At 54.3% G+C, this 20,318-nt stretch overlaps 6 protein-coding genes across 6 annotated transcripts; 3 read left to right on the top strand and 3 right to left on the bottom strand.

The window, feature by feature from the left end:
• Nucleotides 1-2,012: 2,012 nt before the first annotated feature.
• Nucleotides 2,013-6,212, top strand: PpBr36_00668 (uncharacterized protein; the record flags this gene model as incomplete). The annotated part of the gene is made up of 1 exon (XM_029887859.1): nucleotides 2,013-6,212. The coding sequence occupies one exon, from the start codon at nucleotides 2,013-2,015 to the stop codon at nucleotides 6,210-6,212; it is 4,200 nt and encodes a 1,399-aa protein (XP_029752439.1).
• Nucleotides 6,213-6,770: 558 nt separating this feature from the next.
• On the bottom strand, nucleotides 6,771-9,221 carry PpBr36_00667 (uncharacterized protein; the record flags this gene model as incomplete). Its single annotated transcript, XM_029887858.1, has 1 exon — nucleotides 6,771-9,221. The coding sequence occupies one exon, from the start codon at nucleotides 9,219-9,221 to the stop codon at nucleotides 6,771-6,773; it is 2,451 nt and encodes an 816-aa protein (XP_029752446.1).
• A 1,029-nt stretch (nucleotides 9,222-10,250) lies between these two features.
• On the bottom strand, nucleotides 10,251-10,966 carry PpBr36_00666 (uncharacterized protein; the record flags this gene model as incomplete). The annotated part of the gene is made up of 3 exons (XM_029887857.1): nucleotides 10,251-10,369; nucleotides 10,452-10,743; nucleotides 10,865-10,966. The coding sequence occupies 3 exons, from the start codon at nucleotides 10,964-10,966 to the stop codon at nucleotides 10,251-10,253; spliced, it is 513 nt and encodes a 170-aa protein (XP_029752445.1).
• Nucleotides 10,967-12,845: 1,879 nt separating this feature from the next.
• Nucleotides 12,846-13,928, top strand: PpBr36_00665 (uncharacterized protein; the record flags this gene model as incomplete). The annotated part of the gene is made up of 1 exon (XM_029887856.1): nucleotides 12,846-13,928. The coding sequence occupies one exon, from the start codon at nucleotides 12,846-12,848 to the stop codon at nucleotides 13,926-13,928; it is 1,083 nt and encodes a 360-aa protein (XP_029752448.1).
• A 1,107-nt stretch (nucleotides 13,929-15,035) lies between these two features.
• Nucleotides 15,036-16,570, top strand: PpBr36_00664 (uncharacterized protein; the record flags this gene model as incomplete). Its single annotated transcript, XM_029887855.1, has 3 exons — nucleotides 15,036-15,204; nucleotides 15,317-15,584; nucleotides 15,700-16,570. The coding sequence occupies 3 exons, from the start codon at nucleotides 15,036-15,038 to the stop codon at nucleotides 16,568-16,570; spliced, it is 1,308 nt and encodes a 435-aa protein (XP_029752447.1).
• A 218-nt stretch (nucleotides 16,571-16,788) lies between these two features.
• PpBr36_00663 (uncharacterized protein) lies at nucleotides 16,789-18,153 on the bottom strand (the record flags this gene model as incomplete). The annotated part of the gene is made up of 2 exons (XM_029887854.1): nucleotides 16,789-17,918; nucleotides 18,003-18,153. 2 exons carry the CDS (start codon nucleotides 18,151-18,153, stop codon nucleotides 16,789-16,791), a joined length of 1,281 nt encoding a protein of 426 aa, XP_029752442.1.
• Between the last annotated feature and the right edge of the window lie 2,165 nt (nucleotides 18,154-20,318).

Raw genomic sequence — 20,318 nt, 5'->3', positions numbered from 1 at the left:
CCCAAGCCTAATCTGGACAGCTGGAAGCAAGTCTTGGGTTGCATGCATTGTACAATACTGGCAAGCGGTTCGTAATTAGGAAGCTGGACGAGTGCCATCTTGAGAGATGATGAAGCAAATAGGAATTCTAGGAGAATTAAAAAGGAAAGAATTCATGACGTCGATACTGACGTCCGTCACAGGGACGTCGAAGCTGATGCGAACCAAATTGAAGCAAGCATGCCAAAATATCATAAAGAAGAGAACAGAGGGAGTTTTTTTTTTTTTTTTTTTTTTTTTTTTTTGTAATACTGCAAACAAGGCGAGGGAAATCGAGGACGAGGTAGAATTTAGTTGTCTTTTCCCAGGCCTGCAGACTGCTTCTTGTTCAGGTGCAAATCTGTAAGCCCCAAGTGACACACCAGACGGAGCCTTGGAAGCACAGGTGAGGTACTCCCTACCATGCTATTTGTTACGCTCAGTACTTTCAGGTGCATGTTGGAAGAAAAAAAAAAAAAAAAAGATTGGACAATTGATACCTGCCAAAGCAATTAATCAGATGCCAGACCAGCGACTTCACCGGTAAACGGCACGGCCCTCGCGGCGCAACCGTTTGTAGACAAGCATGCAACGTTTGCTTGTTGCTTGAAGGTGCGCTAGCCCCGGGTTGAGAGCCGGCCGAATCGTCCTGTTTTGCGGTGTGAAGCGATGAGAAGCAACCTGCGCGGGCAATTCCAACGCAGGTTGTTAGGCAAGCACTTGCTTCTTAGCTTCGTCGGCTCGGTAACACCAATCGTCAATGCTTATCTGAATTGAGGCTCGATTGGCTTTCGATATGGCTGGAATTGTCCGCACTTCTATGTCGATGGTAGGAAGCCTTGGAAGTCTTAGAAGGGTTGGAAGCCTAAACCGTAGATGGAGGGTTAGGGTACTTGGGGCGCAAATGAAAACCCAAAGAATGAGTTTGTCGGCATGACCCAAGACACGGTAAAAGAAGACCTTGCTGATCGGTTGCGAGGATAAATCTCACCTAGCAAGATAAAGAGAGATATAATCCGCATAGAAATCCAGAGGGAGACAGTAGTTACTTTATTAGAGATTCCCAGGTGTAGCATCCGTCATTCACGTTTAGAACAAAGACAGTATTGAAACATTGAAACTGAATGTGCAAATTGATTATGACGGAATGGCGTACAACTGTTTGCAATCGTCCATAACCGATGTGGGGCCCATGTGAATCGCCCCGCTAACACAGATCAGAAGGTGGCCCCTGTCTGTGCCATGTCCCTGCAGCTTGCTTGTATCTTCGGCTGAGTTCAATCAAGATGGGCGCCTGGCGCGACTCAGCCATCAAGGAGGCCGCCATCTCTCTCTGGGCTGCTAGGTCAAAAAGGGCACAAGCGAAGAAGGCAGGGTCCTTGGGTCTAGGGACCAACCCTGATCATTGTCCAGGAGTAAACAGGGCCGTTTGCAGTAAAGATCGGTCAACGTCGCTGTTGGGTTCATTGGACTTTCAACCTTCAATTGCTGTCAACAGCCTTTGGTCCCGTTCATCACCAGTAGCACCCGAAAAATTGTCTTGTAACGATAAGTTCAGTTGGTTGGTTATTCGGACGCAGACAAGCTGGCAGAAAGTGCCGACTTCCGCATCCAGCACTAGCGTACCATACATACAACATCTCTTGGGCACCCTATCCTGGATCGACTTGACGCGCGTGCTCCGTGCCGCCCCAATCTTCAACAATCATCATGCTTTTGTGAAAATTCCACATTGACGCCGACAGACAGCTCACAAGTCCGTGCCGCCCTAATCGACAACCAGACTAGCCGCCTCTCTAGCTTGCTTTGTTCCTTCCGCCTGCTCCTCCCCAAGGTGAGACTGAGCCTGTCATTCGACCGTCTCAAAATTACTTGCGCAGAAGACATAAACAATTCCGTCACCGCAAAGGCCTAGCATGTGAAGCGACAAAAGCTAGGCAGACACCAAGCAACTGCCACCGGATGCCGCCTGTTTTCTCGGCTGCCAATCCGCCATGACGGAGCATGATGCCGGCCATCAGGACACACACTCCCGCCAAGCACAGCTCCAAGGCTTGCTCAATTCACATAACACTCACGACAGTAGCGATGCGCCCGGGTTAGGAATCACCGACACAAGCCATAACAAACATTCGGGGGCCAACAGCCACGTCCGTATTCGTCAGCCTCCAGCTGCTGCCGAGTCGAGCTCGACCGCCACCTCCCCGCCGAGCATATTTTCCACGACGACCACAAACGATAACTCCATGCTCACATACCAAACTTCGCGAAATTCCTCAGCAGGTCAGGCGTCGCCAGTGCTGGAGCGCCAACAACACAATGCAGCCACCAACGCGAAGGCTAATACCCGGGGCAGCGGGGTCTCTCGCTCGCGCACGCACAAGAACCGATCAAGCAGCGCATTCCTTCTCTCGGGGCCTTTATTCGATGGCACATCTTCAGATCCCGCTGGGCGCGACAGCAGCTTGTGGCAGAGGCAAGGTTTGCCGCCCGCCACTCGCACGCCCGCGAGGCCCATGAGCAATGTCGCTACAAGCTCTGCAGCGGATAAAATACTGGAACAGTCGCAAACTTCCACCGCGCAGCCTCCGGTTTCGTCGGTCCCCGCATCGAGGCCGTCGCTGCTTCAATCAGAAAATACCCTACGCCAGAGGCCAACTGCTGCCTCCAAAAGGCTAGATACTACTAATGCCTCGAGACCCACTGGCTCGTCTTCTTCCACGGGAATAGCAACACCAGGCGAAGCCGTGAGCTATGAAGATCAGGCCAATAAATACATCGAGACCGGCTTGCCTGGGTTGCCACCAGGTACAGCTTCATCCAAGTCATCTTCCTCTTCTGCAAGACATAGCCTCGATCTAGATTCTACCCACATCGTCAACATGGCTTTGAGCCTAAGCGAATCGCGGCGTTTAGCCGCCAGACGAAACAGTTCACAGCCGATACCTCCAAGTTTGGCACCGATGCCGGATAGCTCGTTGTCAGGCGGCCTAAGGCAGCATCTCCAGCAGCAGAGGCGATCCTCACGCAATATGTCTCCGAGAGCCAGCAGACTCGCATCGTCCACATCAGCTGCTCCCGCTGGCCAACAAACAAGGGTCACCAGCCCGCTGCATGCCTCTTTCGATATGGGTGGAGATGCCAGCGGCTTTCTCTACCATTGCTCACCATCGACACTTGCTCGTGTACAAAAGGCCAAGGATCACTTGGAGCTGCTGGCGCAATACAGGCGCGTGCTCGATTTGGTGCCACCTCTCAAGCCAGCTGATCATCCAGGCACCTCTTCCTCTGGAGCGCCAGCTTACTTGGAGAACGAGCTGATGGTGAGACTTGGCCGGGAGTACAATCCACTGCAGTATATACGGAATCGGAAAGTGAGGGCACGTGAGCGGAAGGCCATCGATGGAGATGCCCAGGGCTTCGGCGATGTCAAGAACGTTACCGAATGGGTGGGGCAAATATCAGGACTCGCGGCGACGAGAGGAGGCGGGAAAGCGGTTTTGCCCACTTTCGAGCCGGCCGAGAAGCTTGTTGGCCAAGACCAAGCGAATACATCCTCTGCCACCGGTGCAACAACCAACGGGCCCATGGCTTCTTCAAAGCCTAAAAGGCCGAGGGTAGACTGGGTCATCAATCCAGCAGATATGCTTGCAGATATTTACTGGCTCGAGCAGGGCGACAACAAGAAGTATGTGGAGGATCGAAACTACAAGCGAGTCTTCCCACAGGGCCACGGCCGTCAAAGAGCATGGTCTCATTGGAAAGACAACAACCTCTCATCTTCGACGCCTGGTGGTGCGATTGCTGCTGCGATCGCTGCCGCATCCGCAACAGCTTCATCCGCGGCAGCCCCTGCTCCTACCACTACCATGAAGGACACTATTGAACAGGGACGGTCATCCACGTCCTCAGACCATCGAAAATCATCGGAAGAAGTGTCCAGATATAGACAGCACATGCCGAGTGGTGCAAGAGAAAAACTACAGAAGCTGAGGGGACTTCACCACCGCCATAGCAGTTCGGTCCATGGCAGCGCACACGAGCTTCTAAGGTTCCGCAGAGGTTCAATATCAGACGAGTCCGAATCTGAAACTGGATCCCGGAAAAAGCGCATGGTGCGCAGCCAGACCATTACCGCCAGTGACAGAGACGCACTCGAGAAACAGATGCTAGAAATGATTGCGCGGGAGAATAGAAACTCCTTTGAGCAACAGATGACGGCTTCCAACTCAAGTGGCGTGAACATAAAGTCGCCTCTGCCGGTCTCAAGCCCTACCGCTCTCAGTTCACCTGAGAGAGTCAAGACCAATTCTGCAGGACCAAGTCGCCCGCAAAGCCGCTTCAATTCAAAAGACAACTTAATCAAAGACTTGCAAAGCGCTTCAGAGAGCAGCATCCGTGGCAGAACTCCCCACAGGTTTCAGCCTCAACTTCCAAGTGGACCTACGTCCCCAGCCAGTCCAGGTCAAGGCCGTGACAGCTTGGATGTGCCCAGTTTCTGGGGGCCCCGACAGCGGCGCCCCTCGATAGACTATGATTCCTCCCGACCCACATCACCAGACATGCGAGGCGTGCGAGGAACCGAAGGTGCCAGTGGGTTTGTGCTCCCACCAATTGGCAAGGATCTCTCTCCTAGTCACAGTAGGTCTGGCTCGCCGAGCAGAAATCCCTTCAGCCGTGTCAAGCAGAAGCTTCAGCGGGATAGGAGCCGCAGCAGAGTGCGTGGTGCTTCGGATGCCGTCACGCCGGGTGCTACTCTTGATGACCAGCCACTTGGATCAGTATCGCCCGGGATGATCGAATCCCCTCCTCGTGCCTTGGTACCTCCGGAGAAGCTCAAACCATCGCCATCACCCAGGGAGAAATACGGTTCGCCACCGCGTAAGGTCACATCTAGAACAGATACTAGCAACACAAAGTCCCAGAAGAGCCACACGGGTGAGATTAAGCGGGAGGACTCTGGGCTTCGTGGCTTCTTCAGTAGAGCACCACCTCGCATCGACAGTGTTCTGCGGTCCGGTGTCTCCAAAGTTGGTGATCTCCTGTGGAGAAAAGAATCTTCCACGGAGGAGACGTCTCCGTCGCCCCAGAGGCCAGAGCTGGAAAAGACAAGAGCAGACATTGCCAGCTCCGATTCCGAGGCCTCGGATACGGATGTTGCCAACGGTCGGCAAAGGGGTCGTCGTCGCGACGAGTCCCGAAAAAGTACACTCGAACTCGACAACCCGAAAGCGTTGCACCAACAGACGACATCCGATCAGGGCAACAAGCACCTGTGGCCAGACGCATTTGACAGAAATGGAATGCACAGTCCAGGGGGTGGGATGTTATCGCCTGATCTCGGGTCTCCCCTGTCGCATCCAATGAGCCGGCGCTCTTCTCGATTCGAGCTACTCAAACCGCCCAAGCTTGATGTACAAGCTGCGACACCCACTTCACCAAGCGCATCGCCTGTTTTCCCCATTCGGCAGGATAGAAAACAGGACAAGACCAAGGATGAAATCCCCGCGACAGAAGCTGGGGGCGACAGCTCGGCCGCAAAGTGGCCGCCTCGTGAGCCTCTTCCCAACAAGAGACAAGGCATGGATCAACGCGAGGTTTTCCGACAACGCGCACATGTATTACGCACTGGTATAATGGCATCGGAGATCGCATCTCGTGGCCTGACGGACAAGGAAGGCTCCCGCCCTTCGAATAGACAGGCTTCTACGGGCCTAATGTTGCAGCAACATTACCCGTACCCGCTTTCCAGCCTTGCGGCCAAACACAGGAATGAGGCCCTCGCCGCGGCTGATGCCATGCAGCAGCTGGCGCAGCAGTGGCACCAGCAGTCGGAGGTTTTCGCGACGCGCACGACACCCTCGCTCATGTCTCGAATCGATGCCCTCCGGTACCAGGTCGCAGTCGACCTGTCGAGTCTCGTCCGGACAGGGGCAGACGAGGCGGACCACATGGGTCGCGACCTAGTTGACGGGCAGCGGCTGCAGGTCAAGCGGGCAGTGGACATTATCGAGAAGCTGCTGCGGCGACGGCGACGGCGGTTCCGGTGGGTTAGGCGCGCAGGCTGGCTGGCCGTCGAGTGGTGGCTCGTCGGGTTCATGTGGTTCGTCTGGGCGGTCGTCGTAATCGCGAGGGTCTTTCTCGGCGTGGGCAGGGGGGTCATTGGCGTTGGACGCTGGCTCCTCTGGCTATGAATAAGATTTCCTATTTGTTTGTCTTGTAATTCTTGCATACCTGTGGTGCGCTTGGGATAAATGGCGTTGTTTTAATTTTTTCTTTTGTCCGGGCATTCACAGCATCGGTGTGGTTTTTTTTCTTCTTGGACATGAATGTCACGCATGCATACCTAATCACGCTAAGCGGACAAGTGGCTAGCCATTCGATATTTTTTTCCCTTTTGTATAGAGAAGCTACTGAGACGAGTGATACCATGGAAATGATATTGGATGTTTTGCCATCTAGATGACTTGAGTTTGTGATATGAATGTGTTTGTGTGAGTGGTTCATGAGGAAGGCACATATATATATATATATATATGAATGTGGGCTTTGATCTATCTGTGAAGGCGGGCAGAAAGCACGCCTGGATTAGGCGATGATCATTTTGAGTTGTTTTCGATCGTACCAACCCATGCTCTGAGACGACCGTGGAAAAGCCCTGCTATAGCACTCACAAGCCTTACTGGCGTTTACTGTGAACCTGTGGGAACAAGGTGCTTTGGAGCTAGGCACCGTAGCCGAGCCTCTTTCATTCAAGATTCGTAGCCATCAGAGTCTCGTCTCCCTCGTCTGCTCCGTCCCTGCCGACGAGTACCACCTGGTTCACCCTTATCTCTCCTCTTCGTGAAGTCCTCCGCCCGCCACCCCTGCCTAATCTTGATGGGCTTGAGGAATCCATCAACGTGAACAGCACCGTCCATCTCGTCCGCACTGTCCTCCCCGCCTTCGAACTCGTCATCTTCACCGCCGTCCTGATCGTTCTGAGCAGGCCCGCGGCTCTGACTCCGGCTCCGACTTTGACCATAGCCGGGATTCGCTTCTCCATGCACGAGATTCATGTGACGAGCCAGGTTGTCACGACGTGTAAAAGCCTTGATGAACCTACTGCAGGCCGCGTGTGGGCAAAAGAACCCCGCATCCGCCGCGGCTGCGCTGCTCGCCCGCCGGCCTCTACCCCTGGCGATGGCCTTGCGGTCAGACCCATCGTCAGACGAGGATCCCACGATGACGTCGCCGCGCAGGGCAGGCTCGCGGCTCAAGCTCCGCAGGCGTTGCATCTTAATGAGGCTGGCGCTGCCGTCGCTGGTCTTGCTATGAGTGTCGCTGCCATCTTCGCCTCCGGACGTGAGTGACGTCTCCGATAATGAGCCTCCGGGTCGGTACTCCTTCGTAACCATGCCTGTGCGTTTCCGCTTCCGCCTCCCGGCTACCGGCGCCTCGGTTATTGTGTGCATCTCCATGCTCTGGCCAAAGAGGTTGGCGCACCGCTGCGTCACACGCGCGACGACCGCCGGCGAGAAGCCCGCGAGCGAGGCAGCGCCGACGACGTCACTCCAGTTGCGCAGTGGCCATCGACTCATCGTCTTTTTCTTCTGGCGAATTTTCCTTTCCGCAGCCTCGTCGGTGGTCAGCTTTTCGTCCACCTCCATCTCCGAGCTGAGTTCGGTCTTCAGAACGTCTTGTCTGGGGGATTGCGTCGCATCCTGCGGGGCGTCTTCATCATCAGAAAGAAACTCGGGTAGCTTCAAATGTTTCGTCCTGGCTACTCGGACTTGATATTGCCGCTCAGTCTCGCCCTCGAGCTTCAGGATGACGCTCCCTTTTGAACGACTGGACTTGGATTTTGCGGGTTTCTTGTCGGTAGATCCTCCATCTGTTGACGTCTCCCTACACGAATTTTCCTTGCTGTCGCTAAACACAGGGATCCTTTCATGTCTCTCCTTTGCAACACGGATCAACATTTCGTTCTCCGTCTCTCCATCCAGTGGCACGTATACTCTCCTGGGCCGACCAACCCTCCTCTTGTTCCCTCGCCCGGGTTTCTCCGGTTCCATAAACTTAGGGCGTACAATGGGGTTTTTACTGCGCGGCCGTCCACGCTTACGCTTCCTGCTACCCGAAGTAGCCGATTCGTGTTCTGACGGTTCAGTCTTCTCTTCTTGCTCCGAAGAGGAAGTCCCCGAAGTCTCGGACAGATCCATAGTTGCGCAGACGCGTGCGTCGTGAAGACGGAGCAGCGTCGCATCCAGAGAGTCTAGGATCCGGCGAGCGGCAGGTCGAAGAAGAGCATGGGATTTGTCATCGTCAGTCGCAGCCGACGGGATGTAAGTCCTGTCTTCGATTGCATGGGTAGGGCTGGCTAGTGGTGGCGAAGATAAGTGCAGCTGCGCCGAGGGTGGGCTGCTGTTAGGCCATTCACCGCCCTCTGACTGACCGCCGGGCGAACCCGGCCGCTCCTGGTGGTCATGTTGACAGATGGGGTTGTTCTCGCTGTCAACATGGCCTAGGGCCTGTCGCCGACGGAACCGATCTGTTGCGGTCCGAATCATTGTAGCACAGAGCAAATCCTCTAGAGCTGCAGCAGGCCGTGAGGAGCCTTCCTCCAGTACTACAGTCCGTCGCAGCGTGTAGGAATCCAGAGGATCTCCTGATGCTGAGCCTGACATCAGCTCGTAATCGCGGGGAACGAGGTGCGAGCGCAGAGGCCAGGCAGTCCAAGACTTTGGCGGTACCCAGTCAGACCCGCGCACACGGGTGCCCGTGACGGCATCGAAATCGCCATCCTCTTCATCTTCTGCGTCGTTTTCCGTCTCGGCGTCGCCACTACCTTGCATCTGTCCTCGACGCTTGAGTGCAAACGCAGTGTACAGATGAGCAGAGAGGTCCTGGTTTCGCAAAGATACAAACGCCTCGTAGGTTAGGCGGTCCTGTTCCGTCAAGGCCCGCCACGTCGGTGCTGGGCCCTTCCAGCGGTTTGGTCGGGCCTCGCGCAGCTCCGTTGACGAGATTGAGCGGACGTCGTCCGTGTCGAGATCCCACTCAGAAGAATCAGGATCAGCTTGGTAGTCACCATCCCTGGATCCATTCCCCCCAGCCGTGGCGGCAGAGTCGTAACCATCCTCTAGTCCTTTTGGTGGTCTGTAGGTGCCATCCTCAGGTGACGAGGAGCGTTGGCTTTCTGTAATCCCAGCGGCTGTATCCATTCTTGGCTCAATAAAAAAAAGTTGAGGGTTCAGGTCGAGACATCAAGCCCTTGTTACCCTGGTTTCGGTGACCAAGAAATGGCCAATGGTGATACTGTATGGGTTAATAGTTCATACATTGGTGTGGCCGAAAAGATCATGACTTCTCTGGACGTGAAGTGAGAAAGATGGAAAGGATGGACCCTGATGAGAGGTTCGTGTGGGTCTTTCCAACATCTATAACGACTCAAACTGTCTTATGTAAGCAAGAATAAATCACGTGCGATGGACGACTCTAGCTTTTGTGTTGTCCAATGCATTATTACAACAGGCAGGGTCCAAGCTAGTTCAGTGCTAAAGAGGCATGGTCACATCGAACCCAAGGCAAGGAGCAGAAGGTCATGTGCAAAGAGTATCAATAATCGCGCTACATGTCCAACCTCCAGGAGAGCACTACCTCGAATATTCAAGACAAACAATTGACATTATTGTCTACCGTGCCTATGTCTGTTGATCCCTGTATTTACGTCAAGTCGGGGAGGGGTTCGACAGAGCTTACCCTGCCGACATGCACATCTCCGCAGACGGGATAAGCTGCCGAGGCAGATCTGTCAAACAACCTGAGAGTCATTGCAGCTGGCTGATCGGCATCTCGCCGGCGATTTCTTTGTTGTAAAAAATTCGCAGGTGAGATGGTGTTAGCCGCATCATCTGTATTGTTCAATGTTGCTAACCGCACCTATCGAACGTTCAATGTTTGAAAGTCCACACAACTAAGAACCATGCGTGATAGCCACTAATGAGAAAGACTGAGGTATCATTGCAATATTAAATACATCGAGTGAAGATCAATCAGCCAACTCTCAGTACGTCCGGCGCCTGGTATTCAGAACCCGACGTAGCCGCTGCTAGGTCCCAATCTCTTGCCCGAATTCCCCGGCTTCGCAGCCAAGTCCATATGTCCGAGTAGATATGCATCAAAACACTTTTCATACTCCGTACTAACAAATCCACGAACCAAGAACAAAATTCATCTTGTCGTGACACGCCTTACTTCTCCATCTCGAGAGTCTTGACCTCAGACTTGCCCAGGTTCGTGGGCGGGTTCTTGGTGTGATAATCGGCGATAGCGGCGCGGATGGCGTCCTCCGCAAGCATGGAGCAGTGAACTATATAACCCCAACGTCAGCACTGTAGTCCCTCTCAATTTGGCAATCCCAGCTTGCAATCGCAAATTCCCTCGATACTTACGCTTGACCGGCGGCAGGTGCAGGTTGTTGGCGATATCGGTGTTCCGAATCTTGGCCGCATCCTCTATCCGCATACCCTTGACCAGCTCCGTGAGGTAACTGGAGCTCGCAATGGCGGAGCCGCAGCCAAAGGTCTTGAACTTGGCGTCCGTGATGGTCCCGTTGTCGACCTTAATCTGCAGCTTCATCACGTCGCCGCAAGCCGGCGCACCGACGAGTCCCGTGCCGACCATGGGGTCCTTGCGGTCCATGGACCCGGGATTCCGGGGCCTCGTGTAGTGGTCGATCAGTATCTGAGGGGAAAGGCCCTGCATTGTTAGCTGAGCGTCCAGTCATTATGCTTGTGGCGGCGAATATGTGTTGCTGCAGTTTTTGAGGAGACATATCTTTCTCATGGTAGGATCGCGTCTGAACCGGCGTCACGGCTGCCATGGGAGCGCGTCGAGATAACGTGGGTGCGCCGCGCTGCAGGGTCGTCCTGGCGGAGACGCGGAGGGCGTTGCGTAATGACTGCATCGTGGCTGGTATGTGTGTGTGTGAGTGTGATTCGGGATGTCCGGTATTATTTAGGCTCGGCTCGGAAATGACAGCCGGCTCGAATTTAATCCCAAAGGTCCGTGACCAGATTGTTTTTTTTTTTTTTTTTTTTTTTTTTTTTTTTTTAATTCGTAGCGAATTATCTTATCCGGGTATTCTTGAGTATCGGTATAGTCGAGTGGCGAAGATGACTTGATCGTGTAGGATGTTGTAGATGTTTGGTCGATTGGGATGTGGAAGGTTTGGAACGAGTGTCTGTTCTGAAGGCGGCCTTGACGTTCTGAGAAAAGAGTCCCAGAACTTTTTGACAGTCGAAATGGGGCAAACAGGCACAATGCACTATGTCATTCCCCTGCCAAACGCCGATTGGTCCGCAGGCAGACCCCGCAGCAGCTTTGATGGGTCTGTGACATTTGGGTGTGCTAACAAAAACGCAGCCATGACAGCAGGCGGTTTGTTAGTGGCGAAGGATCTGATAAGCAAAAGCACCCTAGAAATTTCCGAAACCCCGGCCGTCCCGGTCTCGCAGCTATCGGTTTTTTCCCTTTTCTCGAGAAATCCATGCCCACCAGACCGCGTTTACCAATGGTTCCCATCGCCAGAGGATGATTTATCGCCGAAGCCGGAGTGCATCATGACAATTGCATGACATACTTTGTTTTCTGCATTGACTCCGAAGTTGGGTGTACTTGGTACTTTGGATCATTGGTTGTTCTTTATTTTATTTTATGTCTTTTCTTTTTCTTGTAGGGTTGGCCCCGGCCATCTGCCTTCTACCCTTCAACTGCAAATGCGGCGCGTATACCATCCAGTCACATGGTTTGCCATCCTACCTAGCTTGGTAAACGTGATCAAGGCTGCGTCATGGTGAATTTCAAGATCGATCGCAATTATAGCGATCATTGTATCCCTGCCGGTTTATATTTAATCGTCCCATAAGTATGCAACTTGAAATGCGTTCGAAGTAACTGGAAGTTGGATTGCTCATAATCTTAACCATTATACTTGTAGATTTTTTTCAGCACCAGGCAAAAAAAAAAAGCAAATCCCTTTCCTTAGTTATTGACAATAATCTGAACTCGGTCTTCGTTTTCCTGACCATGTTTGTCCATCAGCAGTCACACCGAGAAAACGTCAACAATTCTTGCCAGGCGAATTTTCGATACAATTCCATGGCCACTTGCTCCAAAGACATCAGTTACCTTGCAACTAACTCTACTGATTTCTGGCCGAAATAGTAGCCTTCCTACGCAGCACTTGGAGCATTATCCGTCACCCAGCAAGCTTTACTTTTTATTTGGAAAACACGAATTGACCATTTCGTATCATGTTGTACCCTGCAGGAACCCCACCAATGTCGTGCGCCTGTCACGGGATAGGCTGAGGTGTTTGGGACGACAGGGGGAAGACTGGCGACCCAGCCGTCCCTGGAACACAATAGAAGTCATCGAACATACGCCCCATTCCTTACTGGCCAAAATACAACGAGTTTCGCCCACCAGCCGGCCTGTTTGTATCACGGGCCCAGGACACGCCAGCTCATGAAGAGCACCAACTTTGTAGTATGGTGGTAGGTCATTATTTATTAAACTGGACACTGCTTTCAGTGTAGCCATTGGTAAAGGCAAGCGACGTATATCCCGGTATGACATAGATGATTTGCAAACGTATTCTCCGCTCTCTCTCTCTCTCTCTCTCCCTCTCCCCAAGAGATCCCATCATTGCCCCATCCCATCTTTCAAGCCTAAAAGATTCAGTTCAGAAACTGCGAACTTTCGGGCCCCCCTCCCAACCTGGTCGTTCTATCCAGGACTAAAATACCTAGTTGCTCGGCCTTGCACTCCATCTGTCGTTCAGAATGAGCTGCAATGGCCTTCACACAACGGCTGAGACGGGGACGACACAGATGATGGCTTCAACAAGTCTCCTGACGGGGTTCCCAAACCCTAGCAAGGGTTACGTGCGCAAGGCATACGTAGACACGCCGTCCGGGCAGGTTCACTACCGGGCTGGCAGGCCGCCGTATGGCATGGCGGAGCGACACGACGTATTGGTATTCCTGCATAGGGTGGCAGCCTCGTCGGCCTCATTCGAGGAGCTCATGATCCACTACGCCACCGAGGGCTTCACCAGCCTGGCCCCCGACATGCCGGGGTTCGGCGCCTCTTTCGATCCATCCGAAGATGACAACTCCATAATCGCGCGCGACGGCACCGCGTGGTACGTCAACGTTCTCGCCAGCGCCCTACGCGCCATCCTCAGCGGCGTCTCCTTTTCGGCCATGACCCCACGCCCCATCCACATCCTGGGCCACCACGCCGGCGCCGCCCTTGCTATCCAGCTCGCGTCGCAATCGCCACTGTCCGACTCGCACTTTTCCGTCGTGTACCGACCGCCGCCGAGTGGTCTTATGATCAAGTCCCTCACGCTTGTCGGTCCGAGCATTATGTCGGCGGCGCAGCGCTCCATGATGAAGGAGCGCTTGATCGACCCATTGAACCAGCCCACGCCCGACGGCTCGCACCTCGTCAAAACCTGGGACTACCTACGTGAAATGGGCGTACTGGGCCCGCCGCCACTGCCACCGAGCCCATCGGCCAAGGACCTGGAGCTGCACCATCGCGAGACTCTCGACCACATCCGGGCCTGGAAGGGGCATAGGCTGGTTTCGACTGCGGTCTGGGAGCTGGACCAGGAGGCTCTCTTTCGCCAGGTCGACTGCCCAGTCCTGGCATTGTGCGCGACCGACGATGTGCTGTGGCCCTTCTTCGACAACGTGCGGGCCGCCAAGGGCGTCGAGGCTCACATCATCGGCGGAGGCAACTTCTCCACGGATCGCGACACCGATGGGGTTATCAGGGCCTGGTCGGGGTTTTTGCACAGGGTGGGGGCTTTCGATATTACCGAGCCTGTCAAGATGAAGGGTGAGGTCGTAAGGTAGCAGTGCGTGCGCCTTTTTTTTTTTTTTTTTTTTTTTTCTGTTTCGGCGGGCGTTAGGATCCGGCATATGGTTCCCCCAGCGATGCGATCTTTCTGCTTCCTGAGTGTGTTTTGCGTTCCTTGCCAAACAACAGTCTCTTGCCCTTGGCTGCGAGGATCGATCCACACCAGTAATATTCATCAGGCTGTTTGCAACGCGCCGGGGGATTGACAAGAAGCTGCCCGTGATCCTTCCGTTCCAGTGGAATTTGCGAAAAGACTAGTTCGGTTTCTCAGCGAAACCCAAACTCAGTTTGAATCAACTTGGTCCGAGTGGATGAGAGTTGTGCCAGGTCCTCTAACTGTATTTTGGTAGGTGATCGATGGCATATTCCCTTGGAAGACTAGCATACAAAAGCGCCAAGACATGTACGCATCAGCACAGCGATGGTGCCCAATGTTGACTGACTTGAGACCAACACATGCAGCCGCTCGATGTGTTGAGACGGGAATTGGCATGAAGGGCAGTGGCGGGCTTTTGTGGTTGTGTCTAACAAACTCAGCTATGCTGAGCATGTAATCTTGATGTGCAGAGCGTTGAAAGCCGATTGACGGCCATTTACCCTTTGGCCGTGTATTCTCTGGAGTTTACAGGGCATGTATTTGTATCAAAGATGAATCCATCATGAGAAGAGGAGGAACTGTTGGTGCAGCCTGGATAATCCGATCAAGGGCAAGATTTTTTTTTTCTTTTTTTCCCCTCTTAGAAATACATACCAACCTTGAAGGCCTGCCTTGCCTATTTTAGCTTAGCATTGTAGCGAATTGATGATAGCATTGCATCTGACTTGATCAATACCACAAAGTGCAGCACTTCAATAAGGGAGAATGGATGCATGTGTCATCACGAGTTCGCACCGTGTGCAGACAGTTCATCACAGCCCTTGTTGGAAGAGCCCCACTATCTCTGTCAAGCAGCTCTTTGTCCCCACTATTCAAGGATCGCACTGAAGCCACTGAAGCCAGTCCCTGGATTCGCGAATGCGACTCTGCGGTCGTCAATTAGCAACGACCACGCATATTCCAGGTATAACAGACCAGGAGGAAGTCAAGCAAATCAAACGATGCAATGAACGCAGGCATCGTCAGGACGACCAGCAGGCCGAGCGGTAGGCCTTTAGGCATCTACATTGCGGGCGCCGCGCTTCGCCTGGCCCTCTTCACTCTCTTTCCCGGCCTGCCCGACCTGCTGACCGGCCGCGTCGAGATCTCTACGCCCGTGACGAGCTTCAAGAGGTGTATGTATCATGTCTATACGCCCCCTCAAAAAACATCGATGAGCAATTTTCCAGCCATATTATTAATTACTGACACACACTCTCTTTCTCTCCTTCCTTTCCGCGTCAACAGTGCAAGAAGGACTCTTCCTATACAACCACAACGTCTCCCCCTATGACGGCGGCGTATACCACCAAGCGCCCCTCCTCCTTCCACTATTCTCGCTCCTACCTGATGCGGCGACATACCCAATATTCACAGCGCTGTTGTACATTGCCGTCGATCTCTTCTGCGCCGATGCTCTCTTCCAAATTGCTGAGTCGGGCGAGGCCGGATCCTCTGCCAATTTCCAGTCCCCTCGACGCCAGAGGAGGTGGAGCGGAGCCATTGTGGCCGCCATGTGAGCCAACCCATCTCTGCGCTTGACCATGTCTTGGAAGGCAGTTTACACTAGGCAACAACATACACACACACACACACACACACAAAAGATACTAACCTCACCCATTCCTCAGATACCTTTTCAGCCCCTTCACAATAGCAACATGCATCGGCCGCTCGACCGCCGTTTTCACTTCGTGCGCCATCCTCCACGCCATCGCAAAGGCTATCCAAGGCCGCACCCTCGGCGCCTTGGTCTCTATCGCATTCGCCTCATACCTCTCCATGTCCCCGCTGCTCCTCCTCCCGCCGCTCCTCGTCCTGGCCTACGACCGCCAGCCGGCCGCCCCCGCGCGTGCCCATCTCTCGGCTTCGCCGACCACATTCGCCATTGTAGGCACAGGAGTCGTCATGGCGGTCCTCACGGCCCTTGCCGCCCTCTCGCTCGTCATCACAAACTTCTCCTGGGAGTTTCTCGCCTCGACGTACGGCATCCAGCTCACGCTCGCGGACCTGACGCCCAACGCGGGGTTGTGGTGGTACTTCTTCATCGAGATGTTCGACCCGTTCCGCTCCTTCTTCCTCGCAGTCTTCTGGCTGCATCTGGCTTCCTACGTTGGCGGGCTCACCATCCGCATCCGCAGCCAGCCCCTCGCCGTCCTCTCGATCCTCCTCGGCTTGTTCGCCATATTCAAGCCCTACCCGTCCATCGCCGACACGGCATTGTTTCTGGGCCTGATGCCCCTCTTCCGCCACATCTTTCCCCTGATGCGCTACCCGTTCGTGATTGCTGCCGTCATCGTTTACGCAGTCTTTCTAGGTCCTGCCTTCTGGCACCTGTGGATCTACGCCGGTAGCGGCAATGCCAACTTCTTCTACGCCATTACGCTGGTGTGGAGTCTAGTGCAGAGCCTGCTGGTCAGCGACTTTACATTTGCGCTGCTGAGAGACGAGTGGGAGGTAGATAGGCCCGAAATGGTCGGCAAGGAAGTTAGACAGATCTAAAACACTTGAGCAGCAAATGCGATGTTTTTGAGAGAAGATGAATTGTACAGATATTACACTAAACCATCTAAAGTACAAGATCAAATATGCCTTGCTTCTTGCTTGAATGTCTCTCCCCCTTTTAAAATTTGCACGCAATGCGTGTTTTAGAGTGTTTTTCTTCCCAAACATGATTTGATCTACAAACAAAAATTCGTGCCCAGGGACCCGAGAGCTCTCTACCTCGCAAACTGCCCAGCGCCCAACTGCCTTCCGGCGCCGCCCAGGACAGCAGCACCCGCAGAACCCACGGCCCACAGGCCCCCAACCCTCCGCACCCTCTCAAACACCTGCAGCGGAGCGCCGAACCTGTGCGCGGTCACGACGTCCTGTAGCAGCATCACGGCGGCCGCGACGACCGACGCCGACAGCACGCCCAAGCCCAACGTCCACGCGACCTCGCCGTGCTCCATGTTGCCGCCCCGACCCGCCGTGCGGCCCTGCAGCCGCGCGCTCCGCCGCCCGTGCGCCCAGGCCGACCACGCCGTGCCAATGCCGCCCGGCAGCGCCGCGACGCAGCCGGCGGCCAGGCGCGAGGCCACGCACAGCGGCGACGCGGCCGTCAGCGTCCGGTCCGACGACCAGGGGAGCGGCGGCGATGCCGACGACGACGACGACGACGATGAGGGGAACCAGGCGACGCGGGCGTCGGTTACAAAGTCGCTCAGGGCGGGGTGGCGGGCGTTGACAAACTCCTCGAGAAACGGGCGCGGGAGATCCGGGACCGTCATCAGGGCCAGGTAGCCAAATGCGAGGCAGTCGTAGGCAGAGGCGGGCGAGGATGCTGCTGTGGGCGGCGCGGCGGCCACTACGTCGAGAACGGCGGCGGCGGCGGCGTCGAGGCGGAAACGGGCCTTGGCTTCCGGGGTCAGGGCCGACGAAATGGTCTTGGTGGAGCGGGGCTGGAGGCGGGCCGGGATGAAGGACTTGCGCGTGCTGTCGGCCACGCTCAGGTTCTGCTGGTCGTCCGGATCAGTGTCGGTGTCGAGGTCCGAAAGGCCCAGGTGGTCGGCGCGCCGGGTCATGAGGCGGCGCCGGGCGGGGGCTTCGGTCCAGCCCAGGGGGAAGGGGAGCACGGATGACAGGGCGGGACGGGTCGTGGCGGCGTAGTTGGCTGATGAGACGTAGAGCGAGAGGGCGAGGAGTGGAGATGCTTGTGCGGTCAAATGGGCGATTCGGGCTGAGGTCGAGGGATCAGGAGAGAAATTTTGGGTTGTACTGCTGGGGTGGCCGGTGAGCATGTCCAGAATGCCCTGGTAGGTGGCTGCCCATTCGTTTATGATGGTGTCGTGAAGAGCAGGGAGGTGGTCTGCGCATGTTGTTAGTGCTTGAAGAGGACGGCGGTAATGTCGGTCAAGATGGCATGAATGGATGGGAGGTTACAGGTACTAACTGGTGGGCACAGCCGAGGGACTGCTGGCAACAATCTCGTAGTCGCCTTGTCTCACGTTCTGCTGAAAGTATGCGATGGCGGCCAGGCACTCGGCATCCAATGATGGGAGCCCAAAGGCTGGGCCCCAGACGTATAGCCTTAACAGAGCCATGGTTCGTCCAGGCAGGTCGTCGCAGCTGTAGTCAAGTCGTAAAGACGAGGCTGACACCGAGCCTCACACAGCCGCGCAAGAGATGCCGGGTTCGACAAGGCGGTTCTCTCCACTCACTTGTCTGGGGCGTTCTGCGTTTGGTCGTGTCACAGAGATCAAGCCCAGGGGAGGCCTTTTTTGGCAACTCGCCGATCCCGTGCTTCCAAATCGCCCGGACCTGGTCTAACTTGGGGCCGGGATGGACCAAGGACGGCGCCGGGTAAGACAAAGAACTGATCGTCTGATGGGGTCGTACGTTCTTTTTTTGTCGGAATGCCTATGGCGGTGATCGACCGACCCGAAACCCGTGAGGGAAGGGTAGGGCGTTCAACTGCAAGGATGGTGGACTATTGCCAAAGAAACACTTGGAGAAGCCCAGTCGGACCGGACCCACGGGATGAGACCACCGTCAGAAGCAGCTATGATATGCAGTTGTTCTGGAATCAAGAGGAAGACGGCTCTCAATGGCAATGTTGACCTTCTGAAACAGCCAAGACGAGATTAGAGTTGCCTGTGGCCAAAAGTGATGCCAACAACAACAATAAATGGATGTTGGGATCGATGAATATTATGGTAATCGCTGGCCGGTCTGTTGATGGCGAATATGCGTTCAGATGCGATATTCTTGGCTGATACACAGGTACCGTGGGGGATAGTTGGGTGTATGTCTACACCTCAATGTCTCTCATGCAAACGCCGAGTAATAATATAATGTCTTCCACAGCTGGGGCATTAACCAGTGATACTGGCGATAGCTTGCGACGAATTAAGGTTCGTGATCATTCAAGTATTGCTATTCGTCGTCGTAATCACAGCCACGGTCACCGTCTTGGCGACTGTAGGGCGTCTGCAACGGATTGGGTCTTGTGCAGGATGAATGTTTCGACAGAAAAACTTGGCTTTGTTTCTTCTCAAAGTCTAAGACGTGTATAGAAAGAAACTATGACAAGGCAACCAAGCCAAATTTGAAAGCCGTGAGGATCTCGGTGCCGCTATGATCCGGAGGCAGCAACTAAGTGTTTACGTTAGATTAGTGACACGAAGCTCACTATGTAAGGTTATCAGATGAAGCAGATCATCAAGGATTGAGGCTGTCGTCAACCGCCACATCGCCAAACGTGGGAAGGAAAAAAAAAATCAAATGGTGTCAGAGCCACTGCTGCGCCTCAAGTGCAGGTGAAGAAGATTCATTCAACCAGAATGGGAGACACGAAAACACGTGGTGTCAAGGTGGGCCCCGGTACTTCTGCCCCATATTTTCCGTGGGAAAATCCCGGCGGCCGAACAGCAAGTGGCAAGAACATTCGGGGACTATTTCAAGGTGATGCAATCGGGGCCTGAGAAGTACGGAATCGGGAGTGGTTTGAGCGTGCATCCTGCTGCCCTTTTTTGCTGCCTTCCGTCGTACGATATGAACGCATCCTCGGCTAGAGTTCTATGAGGCACTCGTGCATTATGCTGCCGCCCACTTATTACTACTGTATACAGAACTTTCAAGCCTCCGTCCGTATGTATCTTGGCCATCAAGACTCTTAACCTTGAGTACTGCCGATTGTCAAAAACGAACGATAACACTGTAGCATTCCGGCTGACGGAAGGAATCGACATTGACATTGAGCGCAAGGTCTGTTAGACTTTTGGCAGGGACTAGACAGCCAGCCTTATTCTCCCGGCAAGACTTGACGAAACAGGAGGCCGAGGATCGATCGACTGCCCCATCCCTCGGACTAAAGCCCGAGGTGCGATGAGCGGTTACACTGTAATAACTTTGCTCTACCTACCACAATTGCATACTTTCCCTCTCCGTCCCAAAGGATCTTCGCCAGGGACGGGGCAATTTCGGCAGGGCCATCAGTTTAGGGACAGGCAGCCCCAGGGTCCCGGGGCCGGGGAAGGGATGAAGAAGGGCAGGTTTAGGAGAGAAAGATAATTTTCCAGAACAATGCCAAGAACGTTTTACGGTTTGCTGTGGGCGTGTTGGTATATTCTCCGGTATCGAAAGTCTCCAAATCCTACGAGTTTATTATATTATTCATCTTGCACGCCCCTCCCCAACGACGATCTCATTCTTCCGGGCACGTGGGGTTCGCATAGGAGGGCAAACAACCAAAATGATGATGAAAGCG

This window comes from Pyricularia pennisetigena, chromosome 2 (genome assembly GCF_004337985.1).
Source record: "Pyricularia pennisetigena strain Br36 chromosome 2, whole genome shotgun sequence".
Lineage (NCBI taxonomy): Eukaryota > Fungi > Ascomycota > Sordariomycetes > Magnaporthales > Pyriculariaceae > Pyricularia > Pyricularia pennisetigena.
This window is presented reverse-complemented; position numbering and strand designations above follow the sequence as displayed.